General features: G+C 37.5%; 1 protein-coding gene across 2 annotated transcripts in view; it reads left to right on the forward strand.

Annotated features, from left to right (window-relative positions):
• Positions 1 to 20,529, forward strand: part of CAND1 (cullin associated and neddylation dissociated 1) — a 52,360-nt gene that overhangs the window by 9,009 nt on the left and 22,822 nt on the right. For both annotated transcript variants that reach the window (XM_033440576.2, XM_004276605.4), the window contains one exon: positions 13,869 to 14,012. In XM_033440576.2, coding sequence (XP_033296467.1) covers positions 13,873 to 14,012 — 140 coding nt within the window. In that variant the 5' untranslated portion in view covers positions 13,869 to 13,872. The remainder of the gene's footprint in view (positions 1 to 13,868; positions 14,013 to 20,529) is intronic.

Below are 20,529 nucleotides of genomic sequence, written 5' to 3' on the forward strand. Positions count from 1 at the left end.
TATATCTTCTTCCTGGATCGATCCCTTGATCATTATGTAGTGTCCTTCTTTGTCTCTTCTAATAGTCTTTATTTTAAATTCTATTTTGTCTGATATGAGAATTGCTACTCCAGCTTTCTTTTGGTTTCCATTTGCATGAAATATCTTTTTCCATCCCCTTACTTTCAGTCTGTATGTGTCTCTAGGTCTGAAGTGGGTCTCTTGTAGACAGCAAATATATGGGTCTTGTTTTTGTATCCATTCAGCCAATCTGTGTCTTTTGGTGGGAGCATTTAGTCCATTTACATTTAAGGTAATTATTGATATGTATGTTCCTATTCCCATTTTCTTAATTGTTTTGGGCTCGTTATTGTAGGTCTTTTCCTTCTCTTGTGTTTCTTGTCTAGAGAAGTTCCTTTAGCAGTTGTTGTAGAGCTGGTTTGGTGGTGCTGAACTCTCTCAGCTTTTGCTTGTCTGTAAAGGTTTTAATTTCTCCATCAAATCTGAATGAGATCCTTGCTGCGTAGAATAATTTTAGTTGCAGGTTTTTCTCCTTCATCACTTTAAATATGTCCTGCCAGTCCCTTCTGGCTTGCAGAGTTTCTGCTGAAAGATCAGCTGTTAACCTTATGGGGATTCCCTTGTGTGTATTTTTCCCTTGCTGCTTTTAATATGTTTTCTTTGTATTTAATTTTTGACAGTTTGATTAATATGTGTCTTGGCTTATTTCTCCTTGGATTTATCCTGTATGGGACTTTCTGTGCTTCCTGGACTTGATTAACTATTTCCTTTCCCATATTAGGGAAGTTTTCAACTATAATCTCTTCAAATATTTTCTCAGTCCCTTTCTTTTTCTCTTCTTCTTCTGGAACCCCTATAATTCGAATGATGGTGCGTTTAGTGTTGTCCCAGAGGTCTCTGAGACTGTCCTCAGTTCTTTTCATTCTTTTTTCTTTATTCTGCTCTGCAGTAGTTATTTCCACTATTTTATCTTCCAGGTCACTTATCCATTCTTCTGCTTCAGTTATTCTGCTATTGATCCCATCTAGAGTATTTTTCATTTCATTTATTGTGTTGTTCATCGTTGTTTGTTTCATCTTTAGTTCTTCTAGGTCCTTATTAAATGTTTTTTGCATTTTGTCTATTCTATTTCCAAGATTTTGGATCATCTTTACTATCATTATTCTGAATTCTTTTTCAGGTAGACTGCCTATTTCCTCTTCATTTGTTAGGTCTGGCGGGTTTTTATCTTGCTCCTTCATCTGCTGTGTGTTTTTCTGTGTTCTCATTTTGCTTATCTTACTGTGTTTGGGGGTCTCCTTTTTGCAGGCTGCAGGTTCGTAGTTCCCGTTGTTTTTGGTGTCTGTCCCCAGTGGCTAAGGTTGGTTCAGTGGGTTGTGTAGGCTTCCTGGTGCAGGAGTCTAGTGCCTGTGTTCTGGTGGATGAAGCTGGATCTTGTCCTTCTGGTGGGCAGGTCCACCTCTGGTGGTGTGTTTTGGGGTGTCTGTGGACTTATTATGATTTTAACCAGCCTCTCTGCTAATGGGTGGGGTTGTGTTCCTGTCTTGCTAGTTGTTTGGCATAGGATGTCCAGCACTGTAGCTTGCTGGTCGTTGAGTGAAGCTGCGTGCTGGTTTTGAGATGGAGATCTCTGGGCGATTTTCGCCGTTTGATATTATGTGGAGCTGGGAGGTCTCTTGTGGACCAGTGTCCTGAAGTTGGCTCTCCCACCTCAGAGGCACAGCATTGACTCCTGACTGCAGCACCAAGAGCCTTTCATCCACACGGCTCAGAATAAAAGGGAGAAAAAGTAGAAAGAAAGAATTAGAAGAAAGAAAGAAAGGAAGGAGGGAGGGAGGGAGGGAGGAGGGAAGGAAGGAAAAAAAGAAAGAAGGAAGATAAAGTAATATAAAATAAAGTAAGATAAAATATGAAGTTATTAAAATGAAAAAACAAAACAAAAAAGGACGGATAGAGCCCTAGGACAAATGGTGGAAGCAAAGCTATACAGACAAAATCTCACATAGAAGCATACACATACACACTCACAAAAAGAGGGAAAGGGGAAAAAAATAATAAATCTTGCTCTCAAAGTCCACCTCCTCAATTGGTGATGATTCGTTGTCTAAAGGAGGGAAGGAAGGAAAGAAAGAACGAAGATAAAGTAAAATAAAATAGTTATTAAAATAAAAAGTAATTATTAAGAAAAAAATTTTTCAAAAAACAAAATACGGACGGATAGAACCCTAGGACAAATGGTGGAATCAAAGCTATACAGACAAAATCTCACATAGAAGCATACACATACACGCTCACAAAAAAAAGAAAAGGGGAAAAAATCATAAATCTTGCTCTCAAAGTCCACCTCCTTAATTTGGTATGATTCGTTGTCTATTCATGTATTCCACAGATGCAGCGTACATCAAATTGATTGTGGAGCTTTAATCCGCTGCTTCTGAGGCTGCTAGGAGAGATTTCCCTTTCTCTTCTTTGTTCTCACAGCTCCCAGGGGCTCAGCTTTGGATTTGGCCCCGCCTCTGCGTGTAGGTCGCCGGAGGGCCTCTGTTTTTCCGCTCAGACAGGATGGGGTTAAAGGAGCAGCTGATTCCAGGGCTCTGGCTCACTCAGGCGGGGGGGCGGGGGGCATGGAGTGTGGGGCGAGCCTGCGGCAGCAGAGGCCAGCGTGACGTTGCACCAGCCTGAGGCGTGCCGTGCGTTCTCCCAGGGGAGTGTCCCTGAATCCCGGGACCCTGCACAGGCGGGCTGCACAGGCTCCCTGGAAGGGGGTGTGGATAGTGACCTGTGCTCGCACACAGGCTTTTTGGTGGCGGCGGCAGCAGCAGCCTTAGCGTCTCATGCCCGTCTCTGGGGTCCATGCTTTTAGCCGCGGCTCGCGCCGTCTCTGGAGCTCCTTTAAGCAGCGCTCTTAATCCCCTCTCCTCGTGCACCAGGAAACAAAGAGGTAAGAAAAAGTCTCTTGCCTCTTTGGCAGGTACAGACTTTTCCCCGGACTCCCTCCCGGCCAGCCGTGGCGCACTAACCCCCTGCAGGATGTGTTCACGCCGCCAACCCGCCGCCAACCCCAGCCGTCTCCTGCGCTCCGACCGAAGCCCGAGTCTTAGCTCGCAGCCCCGCCCGCCCCGGCGGGGGAGCAGACAAGCCTCTCGGGCTGGTGAGTGCCGGTCGGCACCGATCCTCTGTGCGGGAATCTCTCCGCTTTGTCCCCCGCACCCCTGTTGCTGTGCTCTCCTCCGCGGCTCCGAAGCTTTCCCACTGTGCCACCCGCAGTCCCTGCCCGTGAAGGGGCTTCCTAGTGTGTGGAAACCTTTCCTCCTTCACAGCTCCCTCCCACTGGTGCAGGTCCCGTCCCTATCCTTTTGTCTCTGTTTATTCTTTTTTCTTTTGCCCTACCCAGGTATGTGGGGGGTTTCTTGCCTTTTGGGAAGTCTGAGGTCTTCTGCCAGTGTTCAGTAGGTGTTCTGTAGGAGTTGTTCCATGTGTAGATGTATTTCTGGTGTATCTGTGGGGAGGAAGGTGATCTCCGCGACTTACTCTTCCGCCATCTTCGCTCATTTTACCATTATTTTTGCTTCTCTAATTGGATTTACTAAAGATGAATAAGTTCTGTCCTCAGTGAACTTTCAGTCGCCAAGTGTGTGTGTTGCAGTCTGACTGTCTTGCTCATAAGTTTTTGCAGAGCCTGGCACAGTTTCTAATGATGGTACCCCCCAAATACTTGAATAAATCAATGAGATGGCACTGCCTGTAGGTTAATCCACCTGGGACTCCCATAAAAGTCTGAAAGTTAACATCTTAACTTCCTCCTCTCCCACCTTAAACCTTTTTTATTCTTATTTTGTTGTGTTATATTACCATCCACCAAATGTCCCAGTTGGAAAGCTTGATGTCACCCTTTCCGCTTTACCTTAGTTCCCTGGTGAGTATTTCTCAAATTAGTCTCTCTCAGGCCTCTTTTTAATCCAGTCTTTTGGTAATTCTTCCATTAGAATTTTCTTTGTAAATATCACAGCTGATCGTTGCCTTTTGCACTAATTCCCATAGACTACGAGATAAACTCTAAACTTAGAGGTTGCCCTCCTAGGCTTACTGAAATTACTCTCCCTCAAATCCCTCACAATCTCCAGGTAACTAATTTAGTGGGTGTTTTCTTTGCTCTTCTATTTGATATGTAATGTAAGCACTGTTTACCACTTTTTTCTTCTTGATATTCTCTTATATGTATAGATGTCCCTCACAGGTTTGGTTTCTTACCATGTAGTGAGGGAGAACACATACTATGGGATATCTCAGTAAGAGGGTGTTAGGACCTATTTGGGTAATTTTTGGAAGGAAGCAGAGGTTTGCTTTAGATAGGATGTTGTCAGAAAGGGGCAATTCTTTTTATTTTTTTTTATTATTACTTTTTATACAGCAGATTCTTATTAGTCATCAGTTTTATACACATCAGTGTATACATGTCAATCCCAATCGCCCAGTTCAGTACACCACCATCCCCATCCCGCCGGGGTTTCCCCCCCTTGGTGTCCATATGTTTGTGCTCTACATCTGTGTCTCAACTTCTGCCCTGCAAACCGGTTCATCTGTACCATTTTTCTAGGTTCCAGGTACATGCGTTAATATATGATATTTGTTTTTCTCTTTCTGACTTACTTCACTCTGTATGACAGTCTCTAGGTCCATCCATTTCACAACAAATGACTCAATTTCGTTCCTTTTTATGGCTGAGTAATATTCCATTGTATATATGTACCACATCTTTTTTATCCATTCATCTGTCGATGGGCATTTAGGTTGCTTCCATGACCTGGCTATTGTAAATAGCGCGGCAGTGAACATTGGGGTGCGAGTGTCGTTTTGAATTATGGTTTTCTCTGGGTATATGCCCACTAGTGAGATTGCTGGATCATATGGTAATTCTATTTTTAGTTTTTTAAAGAACCTCCATACTGTTCTCCATAGTGGCTGTATCAATTTACATTCCCACCAACAGTGCAAGAGGGTTCCCTTTTCTCCACACCCTCTCCAGCATTTATTGTTTATAGATTTTGAAATGATGGCCATTCTTACTGGTGTGAGGTGATACCTCATTGTAGTTTTGATTTGCATTTCTCTAATAATTAGTGATGTTGAGCAGCTAGCTTTCCATGTGCTTCTTGGCCATCTGTATGTCTTCTTTGGAGAAATGTCTATTTAGGTCTTCTGCCCATTTTTGGATTGGGTTGTTTGTTTCTTTAATATTGAGCTGCATGAGCTGCTTATAAATTTTGGAGATTAATCCTTTGTCAGTTGCTTCATTTGCAAATATTTTCTCCCATTCTAAGGGTTGTCTTTTTGTCTTGTTTATGGTTTTCTTTGCTGTGCAAAAGCTTTGAAGTTTCATTTAGGTCCCATTTGTTTATTTTTGTTTTCATTTCCATTACTGTAGGAGGTGGATCAAAAAAGATCTTGCTGTGATTTATGTCAGAGTGTTCTTCCTATGTTTTCCTCTAAGGGTTTTATAGTGTTTGGTCTTACATTGAGGTCTGGAATCCATTTTGAGTTTATTTTGTGTATGGTGTTAGGGAGTGTTCTAATTTCATTCATTTACATGTAGCTGTCCAGTTTTCCCAGCACTACTTATTGAAGAGACTGTCTTTTCTCCATTGTATATCCTTGCCTCCTTTGTCATACATTAGTTGACCATAGGTGTGTGGGTTTATATCTGGGCTTTCTATCTTGTTCCACTGATCTATGTTTCTCTTTTTGTGCCAGTATCATATTGTCTTGATTACTGTAGCTTTGTAATATAGTCTGAAGTCAGGGAGTCTGATTCCTCCAGGTCCGTTTCATTCCCTCAAGACTGCTTTGGCTATTTGGGGTCTTTTGTGTTTCCATACAAATTGTGAAATTTTTTGTTCTAGTTCTGTGAAAAATGCCAGTGGTAGTTTGATAGGGATTGCATTGAATCTGTAGATTGCTTTGGGTAGTAGAGTCATTTTCACAATGTTGATTCTTCCAATTCAAGAACATGGTATATCTCTCCATCTATTTGTATCATCTTTAATTTCTTTCATCGCTGTCTTATAGTTTTCTGCATACAGGTCTTTTGTCTCCTAGGTACGTTTATTCCTAGGTATTTTATTCTTTTTGTTGCAATGGTAAATGGGAGTGTTTCTTTAATTTCTCTTTCAGATTTTTCATCATTAGTGTATAGAAATGCCAGAGATTTCTGTGCATTAATTTTGTATCCTGCTACTTTACCAAATTCATTGATTAGCTGTAGTAGTTTTCTGGTGGCAGTTTTAGGATTCTCTATTTATAGTATCATGTCATCTGCAAACAGTGACAGTTTTACTTTTTCTTTTCCAATTTGTATTCCTTTTATTTCTTTTTCTTCTTTGATTGCCGTGGCTAGGACTTCCAAGACTATGTTGAGTGGTGAGAGTGGACATCCTTGTCTTGTTCCTGATCTTAGAGGAAATGCTTTCAGTTTTTCTCCATTGAGAATGTTTGCTGTGGGTTTGTTGTATATGGCTTTTGCTATGTTGAGGTAGGTTCCCTCTATGCCCACTTTCTGGAGAGTTTTTATCATAAATGGGTGTTGAATTTTGTTAAAAGCTTTTTCTGCATCTTTTGAGATGATCATATGGTTTTTATTCTTCAAAATGTTAATATGGTGTATCACATTGATTGATTTGTGTATATTGAAGAATCCTTGCATCCCTGGTATAAATCCCACTTGATCATGGTGTATGATCCTTTTAATGTGTTGTTGGATTCTGTTTGCTAGTATTTTGTTGAGGATTTTGGCTTTTTTGTTTTGTTTTGTTTTTTGCAATGCGCGGGCCTCTCACTGTCGTGGCCTCTCCTGTTGCGGAGCACAGCCTCCGGATGCGCAGGCTCAGCGGCCATGGCTCACGGGCTCAGCCACTCTGCGGCATGTGGGATCTTCCCAGACCGGGGCACAACCCGTGTCCCTTGTATCGGCAAGCGGACTCTCAACCACTGCGCCACTAGAGAAGCCCTTGTTGAGGATTTTTGCATCTATATTCATCAGTGATATTGGTCTGTAATTTTCTTTTTTTGTGGTATCTTTGTCTGGTTTTGGTGTTAGGGTGATGGTGGCCTCATAGAATGAGTTTGGGAGTATTCCTTCCTCTGCAATTTTTTGGAGGAGTTTGAGAAGGATAGGTGTTAGCTCTTCTCTAAATGTTTGATAGAATTCCCCTGTGAAGCCATCTGGTCCTGGACTTTTGTTTGTTGGAAGACTTTTAATCACAGTTTCAATTTCATTACCTGTGATTGGTCTGTTCATATTCTCTATTTCTTCCTGGTTCAGTCTTGGAATGTTATACCTTTCTAAGAATTTGTCCATTTCTTCCAGGTTGTCCATTTTATTGGCATGGAGCTGCTTGTAGTAGTCTCTTAGGATGCTTTGTATTTCTGCGGTGTCTGTTGTAACTTCTCCTTTTTCATTTCTAATTTTATTGATTTGAGTCTTCTCCCTTATTTTCTTGATGAGTCTAGCTAATGGTTTATCAATTTTGTTTATATTCTCAAAGAACCAGCTTTTAGTTTTTTTGATCTTTGCTATTGTTTTCTTTGTATTTCATTTATTTCTGCTCTGATCTTTATGATTTCTTTCCTTCTGCTAACTTTTGGTTTTGTTTGTTCTTCTTTCTCTAGTTCCTTTAGGTGTAAGGTTAGATTTTTTATTTGAGATATTTCTTGTTTCTTGAGGTAGGCTTGTATAGCTATAAACTTCCCTCTTAGAACTCCTTTTGCTGCATCCCAGTTGGATCGTCGTGTTTTCATCGTCATTTGTCTCTAGGTATTTTTTGACTTCCTCTTTGATTTCTTCAGTGATCTCTTGGTTATTTAGTAATGTATTGTTTAGCCTCCATGTGTTTGTGTTTTTAATGTTTTTTTCCCTGTAGTTCATTTCTAATCTCATAGTGTTGTGGTCAGAAAAGATGCTTGATATGATTTCAATATTCTTAAATTTACTGAGGCTTGTTTTGTGACCCAAGATGTGATCTATCCTGGAGAATGTTCCGTGTGCACTTGAGAAGAAAGTGTAATCTGCTGTTTTTGGATGGAATGACCTATAAATATCAATTAAATCCATCTTGTTCAACGTGTTATTTAAAGCTTGTATTTGCTTATTTATTTTCATTTTGGATGATCTGTCCATTGGTGTAAGTGAGGTGTTAAAGTCTCCCACTATTATTGTGTTACTGTCAATTTCCTCTTTTATAGCTGTTAGCAGTTGCCTTATGTATTGAGGTACTCCTGTGTTGGGTGCATATATATTTATAATTGTTATGTCTTCTTCTTGGATTGATCCCTTGATCATTATGTAGTGTCCTTCTTTGTCTCTTGTAACATCCTTTATTTTAAAGTCTATTTTTTCTGATGTGAGTATAGCTACTCCAGCTTTCTTTTGATTTCCGTTTGCATGGAATGTCTTTTTCCATCCCCTCACTTTCAGTCTGTGTGTGTCCCTAGGTCTGAAGTGGGTCTCTTTTAGACAGCATATATATGGATCTTGTTTTTGTATCCATTCAGCAAGCCTGTGTATTTTGGTTGGAGCATTTAATCCATTCACATTTAAGGTAATTATCAATATGTATGTTCCTATGACCATTTTCCTAATTGTTTTGGGTTTGTTTTTGTAGGTCCTTTTCTTCTCTTGTATTTCCCACTTAGAGACGTTCCTTTAGTATTTGTTGTAGAGCTGGTTTGGTGGTGCTGAATTCTCTTAGCTTTTGCGTGTCTGTAAAGCTTTTGATTTCTTCATCAAATCTGAATGAAATCCTTGCTTCGTAGAGTAATCTTGGTTGTAGGTTCTTCCCTTTCATCACCTTAAGCATATCATGCCACTCCCTCTGGCTTGTAGAGTTTCTGCTGAGAAATCAGCTGTTAACCTTATGGGAGTTCCCTTGTATGTTGTTTGTCGTTTTCCCCTTGCTGCTTTAAGTAATTTTTCTTTGTCTTTAATTTTTGCCAGTTTGATTACTATGTGTCTCTGCGTGTTTCTCCTGTATGGGACTCACTGTGCTTCCTGGAGTTGGGTGGCTATTTCCTTTCCCATGTTAGGGAAGTTTTCGACTGTAATCTCTTTAAATATTTTCTCAGGTCCTTTCTCTCTCTTTTCTCCTTCTGGGACCCCTATAATGTGAATGTTGTTGCATTTAATGTTGTCCCAGAGGTCTCTTAGGCTGTCTTCATTTCTTTTCATTCTTTTTTCTTTATTCTGTTCTGCAGCAGTGAATTCCACCATTCTGTCTTCCAGGTCACTTATCCGTTCTTCTGCCTCAGTTATTCTGCTATTGATTCCTTCTAGTGTAGTTTTCACTTCAGTTATTGTGTTGTTCATCTCTGTTCGTTTAATTCTTCTAGGTCTTTGTTAAATATTTCTTGCATCTTCTCGATCTTTGCCTCCATTGTTTTTCCAAAGTCCTGGATCATCTTCACTATCATTCTGAATTCTGTTTCTTTCTATCTCCACTTCATTTAGTTGTTTTTCTGGGGTTGTTATCTTGTTCCTTCATCTGGTACATAGCCCTCTGCCTTTTCATCTTGTCTATCTTTTTGTGAATGTCAGAAAGGGGTAATTCTGTCATTTGACATCTTAATAAATGTTATAAGGAGGGCATAGTAAAGCAGAGGGAAAGCTATAATTGGTAAAGAAGTAGCAGTCACTCATTTAGTTAGGAGGATGTTTGTTATTTTATGTTGCTAAGTGAACTTACCTGAAATGGATGTTCTGTGTGTTTATGCCCAGGAAAAACATATGCTTTCCCTGAAAGCATCAGATCTGTTTGGGTTATTCATTTGGATGTTATCATTGAAGTTTAGGTATGAGCCTTAGAACAGTTCCTGGACTGTAGGGGCTGCTGGGTCACCCCCGCCCCCCGCCCCCGGCAGTCCTTACTTTTGGCCAAGGGCAGACAAAGTTGGTCTGAAGGGCAGTAAGTTACGTTGTTGATGTCTTCAATTTGGTTGGGATTTTGCTGATTAGGATCAGAGGAGTGGCCATTCAGTATAGTCTGTAGTTGAACCAGGCTTGTTAAATCTCTCTTCCTGTGTTGTAAGATGAATGGTTGAACCGTCTAATGTGTGACAGTGGTTATTCAATAACACTAAGACTGGACAGAATGTATACTGACTATAACACCCAAGTCCTGTGGTTTCCCTTCTACTTCTTTGTCCTTTTCCTAACTCATCCTTTACCATCCCCATATCTAATCCATTTCAAAGACCTACAAACTTTAACCTTGTAAATCTCAAATAGGGTTTGTTCTCATTATATTATTCACAGTAGTTACTTATCTAACATGTACTTTTTCTGGAAGACACATCATGGCCTTCTTGTATTTAGGAACACTAGATAGCACTTCAACACCATGCTTGGGGGTCATTTTAAACAGCAAAATTACCAACAGAAAGCACAAACATGCAAAAAAAAAAAAAAAACGAAAAAAAACACGTGGCTCCAGATAGACTGAGAAGAGGATGCTTGTTTACAGTATGAGAGCTGAAATAGGCAGAGTGTCACCTGGTGCAGTGTCAGCTGGGAGTGTGTGCAGAATGTGTGCTTTGGGTGATTCAAATATTTCCTGGTTCTTCGCATGTCTGCAAATGTCTTGAAAGCGCTGGAGAATTGATTTGGGGGTTACAACAAATTTTACTCTGCTAATAATGAGAACTGACTGTGTGTACATTTTTTCCATCTCCATTTATTGTCATAACCCTAATTCTGGCTACCATCATTTCTCACTTAGACTGCTGCATAGCTCTCGTAACTGTTCTCTATCCAGTCTGCTAAATGAAGTTTGGTTCTCTCAAACTGTTTTCCACAGTGTAGATGGAGTAATACTTCTGAAATGTAAATCTGATCATTCCATTTACTCCCCATCTCTACCTCAGATGAGTAGCTTTCCATCACTTTTATTTTATCATTATTATTTTTTAATTTTAAAAAATTGTCTGGCCACGCTGTGCAGCGTGTGAGATCTTAGATCCCAGACCAGGGATCGAACCTGCTCCCTCTGCATTGGAAGCATGGAGTGTTAACCACTGGACTGCCAGGGAAGTTCCTCCCATCACTTTTATTTATTTATTTATTTTAAAACATCTTTATTGGAGTATAATTGCTTTACAGTGATGTGTTAGTTTCTGCTTTATAACAAAGTAAATCAGCTATACATATACATATATCCCCATATCCCCTTCCTCTTGCGTCTCCCTCCCGCCCTTCCTATCCCACGCCTCTAGGTGGTCACAAAGCACCAAGCTGATCTCCCTGTGCTATGTGGCTGCTTCCCACTAGCTGTTTTGCATTTGGTAGTGTATATATGTCAATGCTACTCTCTCACTTCGTCCCAGCTTACCCTTCCCCCTCCCTGTGTCCTCAAGTCCATTCTCTGCGGCTGCGTCTTTATTCTTGTCCTGTCCCTAGGTTCTTCAGAACCATCCTCCCATCACTTTTAGAATAAAGACTAGAATCCTAGTAAGATCTTCAAATCTCTTTAATCTTTTGGCCCCTGCCTACTTGGCCATAACCTCCCCACCCCCCACACACAGTTTCCTTCTTATGCTTAGGATCTCAGTCTTCCCTGATACACAACTTTCATTCCAGTCTAGGTCATGTTACTTTGTTATCCCATTATCTTTTCTTTATGCCATATTCCTTTCCTTCATAGCATTTATCTCAGTTCATAACTACATATGTAAGTACTCATGTATGTAGTTTTAAAAAATCAGTATGCCTCTATTCAGCTGTTATGTAAGTTCCAAGATAGCAGGAAACAACTGTGTTTGCTTTTGCCAGCCCTTGTATCCATAGTACCTAGCACAGTAACTGACAAATAAAAGGTTCTCAGTACATAGTGAATGAGTATATACAACCTTTCCCATCTTGACCTCAGCCTACATTTCCATCTTCCTGTTAGGTTTCTATCTCCCTGTGCCTCAGACACACTGAATTGCTTCACTCTGAGGTATTATGCCCCTCACCACCACCACCACCATGCACACAAATACATTTAAAATCCCGAACCAGCTTTCCTCATGCAAGCCCTGGTAATCCTTTGAGATCCAAACTAACTATCGGTTCTTTGGTGTGATCCTTGCCAAACACCCTTGAGTGTTTTAGAAAATTTGTGTGAGATTATTCCATTTACCTGTCTGCTGTGTTAGATGAATAAGTTAAGAGGGGACTGAGTATAAATTTATCATCTCAGCCCTTAGCCCCATACCTAAAGCAGTAAATGCCTAAGAGACGTTTTACAAATTGACTTTTGAATCTTCCATAGACAGCTTTCAAACTGGTCAAACAATTTCCTTATAAAATTTATAGTGCAAACCTTTTAACACATGAACAGAAGGAACTTTCTGGTTTCAGGGTCACAATTAAAAAGTAGTTCTTCTTATAACCTCATACTATCTCAATCCAGGTTTTCTGAGTTTAAAAAATATTATCTATTGCTAATTTTGCCGGTGCTCATTTCAACTTTCAAAAAATGTTTAACCGTTAATTATTGATTTTTGAAAATCAGTAGACTTGTTTATTAGAGTATAAGCTCTCTGAGGCTAGGAGTCAAGACTTACGTCTTATCTGTTCTTTGCTCATAGTCCAGCCTTTGTAGCATCATAACAGGCAGTGAATAAATAAATGGTAAATAAAGGAAGGAATCTGTGTACCAGTATAGTTTCTTCAGAACTATAAAGTAACTTTTTTTTTTATTGGGATTACATGCTTTTTTACTTAAATTGATGATCACTATGTTTTCTCTTCAACCAGATGATTAACATTTCAGGGGTTCTTAGAGGTCCTAACTGGTATGGTTGTTTAATGGATTTTATCTAAGTAAAATACTTAAGGTGCTTTTCATGCTTTGTGTGTAGAAGTGCCTGCATTAGTGTTCTATTCAGTTGTTCTTTTAACTTTCTAGAATATTGTGTGGTTTTAATTTCATTGTCATCATATAAAATGGGGAGGGGCTTCCAATTAGAAGAACGATGTTAATTTTTAAAAGGCCCATGCTTAATTTACCTTGTATTATCCCAATTTGAACATATGCTTTTCTTTATAAGCAGTTTAATAAGACTTGATAAGAATTGTGCTTGCACATAGTTTAAAACTTTGTCCTTTGGTAGTGGTTCTTAAGGAAAGGGGGCTGTATGTCTGTTGGAATAACTTTTGGAATCACCTCTTCATCGTTTTGAAAATACATTTGATCCTGGTTGTGGGAGTTGGGGTGGAGGTGAGAATTTGCATTTTGGAATTTTCCCAGTGATTTGTAATATGTAACTCCCAATCCAACAACACAACAGTATTACACAGGAAGGTATTCTTAATGTTAGTTAAAGACTTCCTAGATAAAATTCAAATCACATGCAACGAAAAAGTAAAGAGGAGCTTTTCTTCCCCTAAAAGCAGTGATGCAATTACAGCTGACCCCTGAACAATGGGTTTGATCTGCACGGGTTCACTTATATGGGAAATTTTTTCAATAAATATGTACTACATGTACTACACGATCTGTGGTCAGTTGAATCTGCAGATGCAGAAGTGCAGATGTGGACGGTGACTGTAAAGTTATACATGGATTTTTAGCGAGGTGGGGGGAGGGTGACCCCCTTGACCGCCACGTTGTTCAGTGGTCAACTTTATTAGAATGAAAGAGCATTCATTGAAGGTCCGGTCAGTAAATTTGAAATCAACACTAACCCGGGGAAAATAATTTTAGCCAATGATACCTTGTTTAGAAGACTAGATCAGGACTTAGATATGGATGATAGCATTGGATTTGAAAACTGTGATTTTTTTTTATTAGTGCTTAAAAAATTTTAATTACCAACAAATTTTAATTTTTTGACAGGTTTATGGCTACAAATGATTTGATGACAGAACTGCAGAAAGATTCCATCAAGTTGGATGATGATAGTGAAAGGAAGGTAGTGAAAATGATTTTGAAGTTACTGGAAGATAAAAATGGAGAGGTACAGAATTTAGCTGTCAAATGGTAAGTTGTTTTTTACTTGCTTCCTACCGCCTTCACTTTCCTTTAAAAAATTCAGTGTAATAACTGGTAGATTATCTTAGTCTTGTACTATGTCTTTCTGGAGTTTTTCTTTAGAATTTGTAGGTGATTTGGTTTAGTATTTGTACTTGGTACATGAGACACATTTCCTTATATGTAGGTTCTGTATTGGCTGGACATGTTATTTTAATTTTTATGAAATACATGTAGGAAACTCCAGAAAGAGTAATTCTCTTACTTGTTTGGCCAGGTTTTTTAGCTAGGTTAAAAGGCCTATCCATCTCTGTATTCCGGGGAGGAGGGGTGGTTTTAAGAACCAATGACAAGGAAGTAAAAAATAAGACTTGATAAAGGATAACAACAGTTAAAACCATAGTTTAATTGACACTGATGATACAGTAGTTACAAAGAATCTCCTAAAAATTGAGAATTCCAGTTACCTTTGTGTGTATGGTGCATTGACAGCATCTTGTTAGGTGTGATATTGACCACTGGACTCTTATTCTTAGTTAAACGTACAGAATTTGAGTTCTTGGTAAATTGTATTAGTGCATCTATTTAATTTATGCATACCAAACATTAGAAACCCTTAAAAATTTATAAGTAAGTTATTAGTAAGTATAACTTCTGGTTTCATATAAAAAATTATAGAATTTTATGTCATTTTGTATGGCATATAATATCTGGTATCAATTTAAATAAAGTATTGTCTCATTACCTTTGTTGGATTTTCTTATAAAGGTTTTACATTTATTTTAGGCTAAGCTTTTACATATCCTCTGTAAAAAGAGGCAAAAGTATGAGAAATCATTGGTCAGCATAGAATTTCTAGACATGTAGTACAACTTTCTTTAACTTGGAACATTAGCAAGTTTAAAATCAAATGGGTCTTCAAAAAATGGTAAATTGCAGAATAATGCGAATGAGTCTAGTTTTACTTAAATAATTATTTTTCATCTTTTGTTTCTTTTGCCATGTGCTTATTAATAAACAAAATTGTTTGGTTCAAATTATGTGCTGAGCAATAAGCAGCCTTTAAAAATGATAATAAAATGTAGGCTTTGTCCCAGATTGAGAGGTGAGAGGTACACAGGCCTTTATTCACTTGAGTATGAATCTTGTTAGAAACCTGATAGTTTGAGCTTTTGATGATCTTTTATACTTAAAATCTAACAGGTTGGGGGGAAAATGATGTATATTCAGGAAAATAAGAAAGGAATTAAGATATTAACAAAAGTAATATATTAGGTGATAAAACCCAAGAACTGATTCTTGGAGGAGGGAAAATCCTAATAGATAGAAATTGGAAAATTTATCAAAGAACTCATCACCCAAAAGAAACTCATGCCCAGAAATCTTTCACACAACTCTTTGAAACCTCGAAGAGCAGATAATTCCAGTATAGATAGTTTTTGAACTGTTTCAGAACATAAAGTATGAAAACTTTCCAGTCTTATTTTTAAACCAAATACTGATGATAAATTCTGACTAAATACAACACTAAAAAAGAAAACTACACACCAGTTTCATTTAAATGTTCAAAATAAAATCCAACAATACATTAAGTATAATATACTTTGACCAAGTGAGGTTCATTCATCCCAAGAGTATAAGGACAGTTTAATATTATGTGCTTTATTAATATTTTTATTCCATCATGTTAATAGATCAGAGGAAGAAAAGAATAATGTAAACAGTAAGAATTCAATGAAGGAACTGGATGTAAAATTAATGAACAAAAATAAGTAGCCTTCACATAAGCAAATAACCAATTAGAAGATATGGAAACAAATGTCCATTTATTATAGTAACAGAAAGACAAAATGCCTAGCAATAAATGTGACAAGAAATGTTACAGTGGTGACCTTGGGTGGGGGTGTTGCATGGTTTAAGGTTACAATTTTCTTTTTAAAAACTTTCTTTTATAGAAGAAAAACTTTACTCTTGACCAATAACAAAAACATACTCTCAGAAAAATGTACTTGGAACCAATGGAAAGACATCTCAGGTCCTTGGATAGGATAACTCAACAGGGTTGTCAGTTCTCTCCGGGTTATTTTAATGCTAACTTAATTCTAAAAATCAGTAAGTTTTTCCCACAAGCTAGACAAGTTGATTCTAAAGTATATTTTCGTGGAAGGGAGAAGAGGGACAGGGTATTTGCTCAAGATAGACAAAAAATTCCCTGAAAATTTCTGGAGTTGGAGGTGTGTTGGCTAGCCCTACTAGATACGAAAACATACTATTACGTTTATCTAAAATGAAAGCAGTGAGGTAGTGAGGCATTAATAGACCAGTAGTGTAAAACAGAATGGAAAATACTCGTTACATGATGCAGTTGGTGGCATCATGAGAAAAGCTGGACCTTTTTTCAAAACACTGGATAACCATTTGAAAAAGAAAATTGTGTCCTTACCTCACAACTTCCCTACTTAAGGTCAACATTGTTCACCTTTAATTGGTTTTATGTTGGATGTATTAGGCTATTGTGAATAAAGAGACAGTGAACATTCTTGTGTGAGTCCTTTTCAGGACATGTGTCTTTATTTCTTAGGAAGAATGAAATTGCTTTTGTCCATTTAGATTTTTAAGAAACTGTGGAATTGTTTGCCAAAGTATTTTTACCATTTTACGTGAAAGTACCAGTTGTTCCACATTATCATCAGCAGTTGGTTGTGTCACTCTTCTTTTTTTTTTGGGGCCGCGGCATGCGGGATCTTAGTTCCCCTACCAGGCGTGGAAGCCTGTAGTCTTAACCACTGGACCACCAAGAAAATCCCGGTTGTGTCACTCCTTAATTTTAGCTATTCCAGTTGGTGTATAGGTGTAGTTTTAATTTACATTACCCTGATGACTAATGATGTCTAATGTCATTTTGTCTATTGGCCATTTATTTATTTTTTTGTGGACTTTTCCCTGTTTTTAAAATTGAGGCTGTCTTTTTACTATTGAATTATAGGAGTTCATATATTCTGGATATAGGTCCTTTGGCACATATATGTCTTATAGTATTTTCTCCCAATTTGATGATCTTAAGTTTTTAATTTATTTTAAAATTTAGTTTAGTTTGATTTAATTTATAAATTAATTTCAACTTTCATGGTTATTGCTTTCTGTGCTGAAGAAATCTTTTATGTTGCAAAGATTTTTCTCTTGTGTTTTCATCTAAAAGCTTTGTAGTTTCAGCTTTTATTTTTAGTCCTGTGATCTAGAATTAATTTTTGTGAAGTAGGAATTGAGCTGTTTTTTTTTCTATATGGAAATACAGTTGTTGAAGTACCAATTTATTGAAAACATCTTCGTTTCGGTACTGAATTGCTTTGACATCTCTGTCAAAGTCAGTTGACTATAAAAGTGTAAGTCTATTTCTAGACTATTCTGTTCCACCGATCTATTTGTCTGTTCTAATGCCAGTACCATACAGTTTTATTAGCATAGCTCAGGCTTTTTCAGGCTTGGCACTGTTGAGTTTTGGGGCCAGATAATTCTTTGTTATGGCGAGGTATCTTGTGTATTGCGTGTGTTGTTGGATGTTTAGCAGTATCTGAGCCTTTACCCACTATTTTTGCCAGTAGCATTCCTTCATCCTCCAGTAGGAACAACCAAAAATGTCTCCAGACTTTGCCAAATGTCTGTGGAAGGGCAGAAGTCACCCCTGGTTGAGAAACACTGGTGTAGATCTATAGAAGTCTGAAGTAAGGTAGTGTAAGTTCTCTAGCTTCATTCTTTTCTCAAGAGTATTTTGATTTTTTAAGTTCTCTGTATTTCCATGTAAATTTTAGAATGTTAATTTCTGTTTTAAAAGTAAGCTTGCTCAAATTTTGATTGAGATTGTGTTGAAGCTATAGAAATATTTGGAGAGAATCAACAATTAACAATACTGAATCTCGTAACTGCAAACCGTACTATCTCTTAATTATTACAGTAATTTTTGTTGATTCCTGGGGATAGTCTGTCTAAACAATCGTCATCAGTGAATATCCCCCTCTTTCGATCCTGATTTTGGTAATTTGTGATTTCTCTTTTTTTCCCCCCTCAATTCATTTAATCAGGGATTTACCAACTTTACTAATCTTATCAAAGAACTGACTTTAGGGTTTGTTATTTTCCCTATTGTCTGTTGCCTTATTTAACTGATTGCTTCTCTTTTATTATTCCTTTCTTTCCACTCATTTTTTTCCTTTCTAATTCTTAAACATTTAAAGGTATATATTCTCTAAGTAAATTGTGGTATTTTTATTATTCAGTTTGAAATATTTTTAATCTCCATTGTGATTAGAAGCAATTTTCAAATATTTGGAGACTATCTAGATCTTTATTTTTATTTTTAATGGTTTCTAATTTAATTGCATATGGTCAGAGAACCATACTCTTTAAGGTTTCAGGGAGGTTTATTTGTTTTGGTTTCTTTTGTCTCCTCATTGAGATTGGCTTTATGGTTCAGCATATGATAGGTCTTGGTGGATGAGGATGTTCCCTGTCGACTTGAAAGCGTATTCTACAGTAGTTGGGTATGGTATATTATAAATGTTAGGTCAGGGTAGCTGATAGTGTTGTTCAGATTTATATCCTTTGTGATTGTTTTTTCTTTTCTTAATATTAAATACTGAGAAAGGAGTGTTAAAATTTCCAACTATAATTGTCAATTTATCTGTTTTTCTCTTTAATGCCAATTTTTGCTTCATGTATTTTAAAGTATGATTAGGGGCATACGCATTTATAATTATGTCTTCCTAATGTTTGATGTTTTTATGAGTATAAAATGTTTCTTTGTAAATACATTTGGAATATATTTTTTCTTGGAATATATTTTTTCTTATGTTCATATAGCTGCTCCAGTTTTTTTTAAGATTAGTGTATCTTTCTCTATTTCAGTTTTTAATCAGTTTTTATTTGTATTTGTTTATTTTTTGGCTGCATTGGGTCTTTGTTGCTGCTCGCGTGGGCTTTCTCTAGTTGAGGCGAGTGGGGGCTACTCTTCATTGTTGTGCACCGGCTTCTTATTGTGGTGGCTTCCCTTGTTGTGGAGCACCAGCTCTAGGTGTGCGGGCTTCAGTAGTTGTGGCACGCGGGCTCAGTAGCTGTGGCTCACGGGCTGTAGAGCGCAGGCTCGGTGGTTGTGGCGCACGGGTTTAGTTGCTCCGTGGCATGTGGGATCTTCCCGGACCAGGGATCGAACCCGTGTCCCCTGCATTGGCAGGACGATTCTTAACCTTTGTGCCACCAGGGAAGTCCTGTGTTTTAAAATTATGCGTCTTGTAGACAGCAGATGGTTAGGTCTTGCTTTTTTTTCTTCTCTTCAGTTTCATAATTTCTTCCCTTTGATATGAGTGTTTTAGTCCATTGTTGTTTATTGTTAAGTATTGATATAGTTAGATTTAGGTGTGCCATTTTACTTCTTTTTTTTTCCATTTGTTTCTTTTGTTGTGTGTTTTTTTGGGGGGAGTTTGTTTTTAATTGTTTTTTTTCATGCCTTCTTTTGGGTTAATCAAATATTTTATAGCAGCAGTTCTCAAAGTTTGATTTGGGGGTCCCTGGGACATCTGTGACCACGAAAGTTCAAAACTGTAATATGAATGATACTAAGGTGTTATTCACCCTTTGATGCTCATTTTCCCATAAGTATACGGTATAATTTGCTCATTTTCCCATAAGTATACGGTATAATTTCCACAGGCTACATGACACATTATATCACAAAAAATTGAATGCAAAAGCAGATGTGAGAATCCAGTTATTTTAAGCCCAAACATTAATTTGCAAAAATGTGAAACAGCTGTTTTTCTCATTTTTTGTTTTTTGGAAAATATAGTTATTCCTTTAAAATGTTAAATTTATGTTAACATGTGCCTTTATTATTGTTACTTTTAATTTTTAATGTGGTAAGCATTGACAGATACATACAGCCCACATAAAGAAAAATTCTTTGGGGTCTTCATTGATTTTCAAACTGTTAAAAGGGTTCCTGAAACCAAAAGTTGGGAAGTGTCTTGTTTTATAATATTTAATTTTGATTTCGTCTGTTGACTTTTCAGATACATCATCTTTGTGTTATTTTAAAAATTGTCACTCTAGGCTATGGATTATAAATTGCATCTTAAATTTACCACAGTCTTAAAAGTTAATATTGTACCACTTGATATAAATTATATAAACCTTGAAATAACATTTTTCCATTTACCTTCCTCCTGGCTATCTGCTACTATTATTTTTTAAATTTGTGTGTGTGTGTCCATAATACAGTATTATTGATAGTTGTGAGAAAAAATATATAGTCTCTTAAATGTAGCCTTTTAGGTATACACACATTTACCATTTCTGGTGATCTTTATTCCTTTCTGTAAATCTGAGTTATCATTTGGTTTAATTTACCTTTAGCCTAAAGAACTTCCCTTGGCAATTTCTGTAGTATAGGTCTGGTTGCCATGTAGTCTCAGCTTTTATCTGAAGTTGTTTTTAATATAAATTTTTATTATTCTACATTTTTAAAGGGTGATTT

Source organism: Orcinus orca, chromosome 11 (assembly GCF_937001465.1).
Source record: "Orcinus orca chromosome 11, mOrcOrc1.1, whole genome shotgun sequence".
In the NCBI taxonomy this organism is placed as follows: domain Eukaryota; kingdom Metazoa; phylum Chordata; class Mammalia; order Artiodactyla; family Delphinidae; genus Orcinus; species Orcinus orca.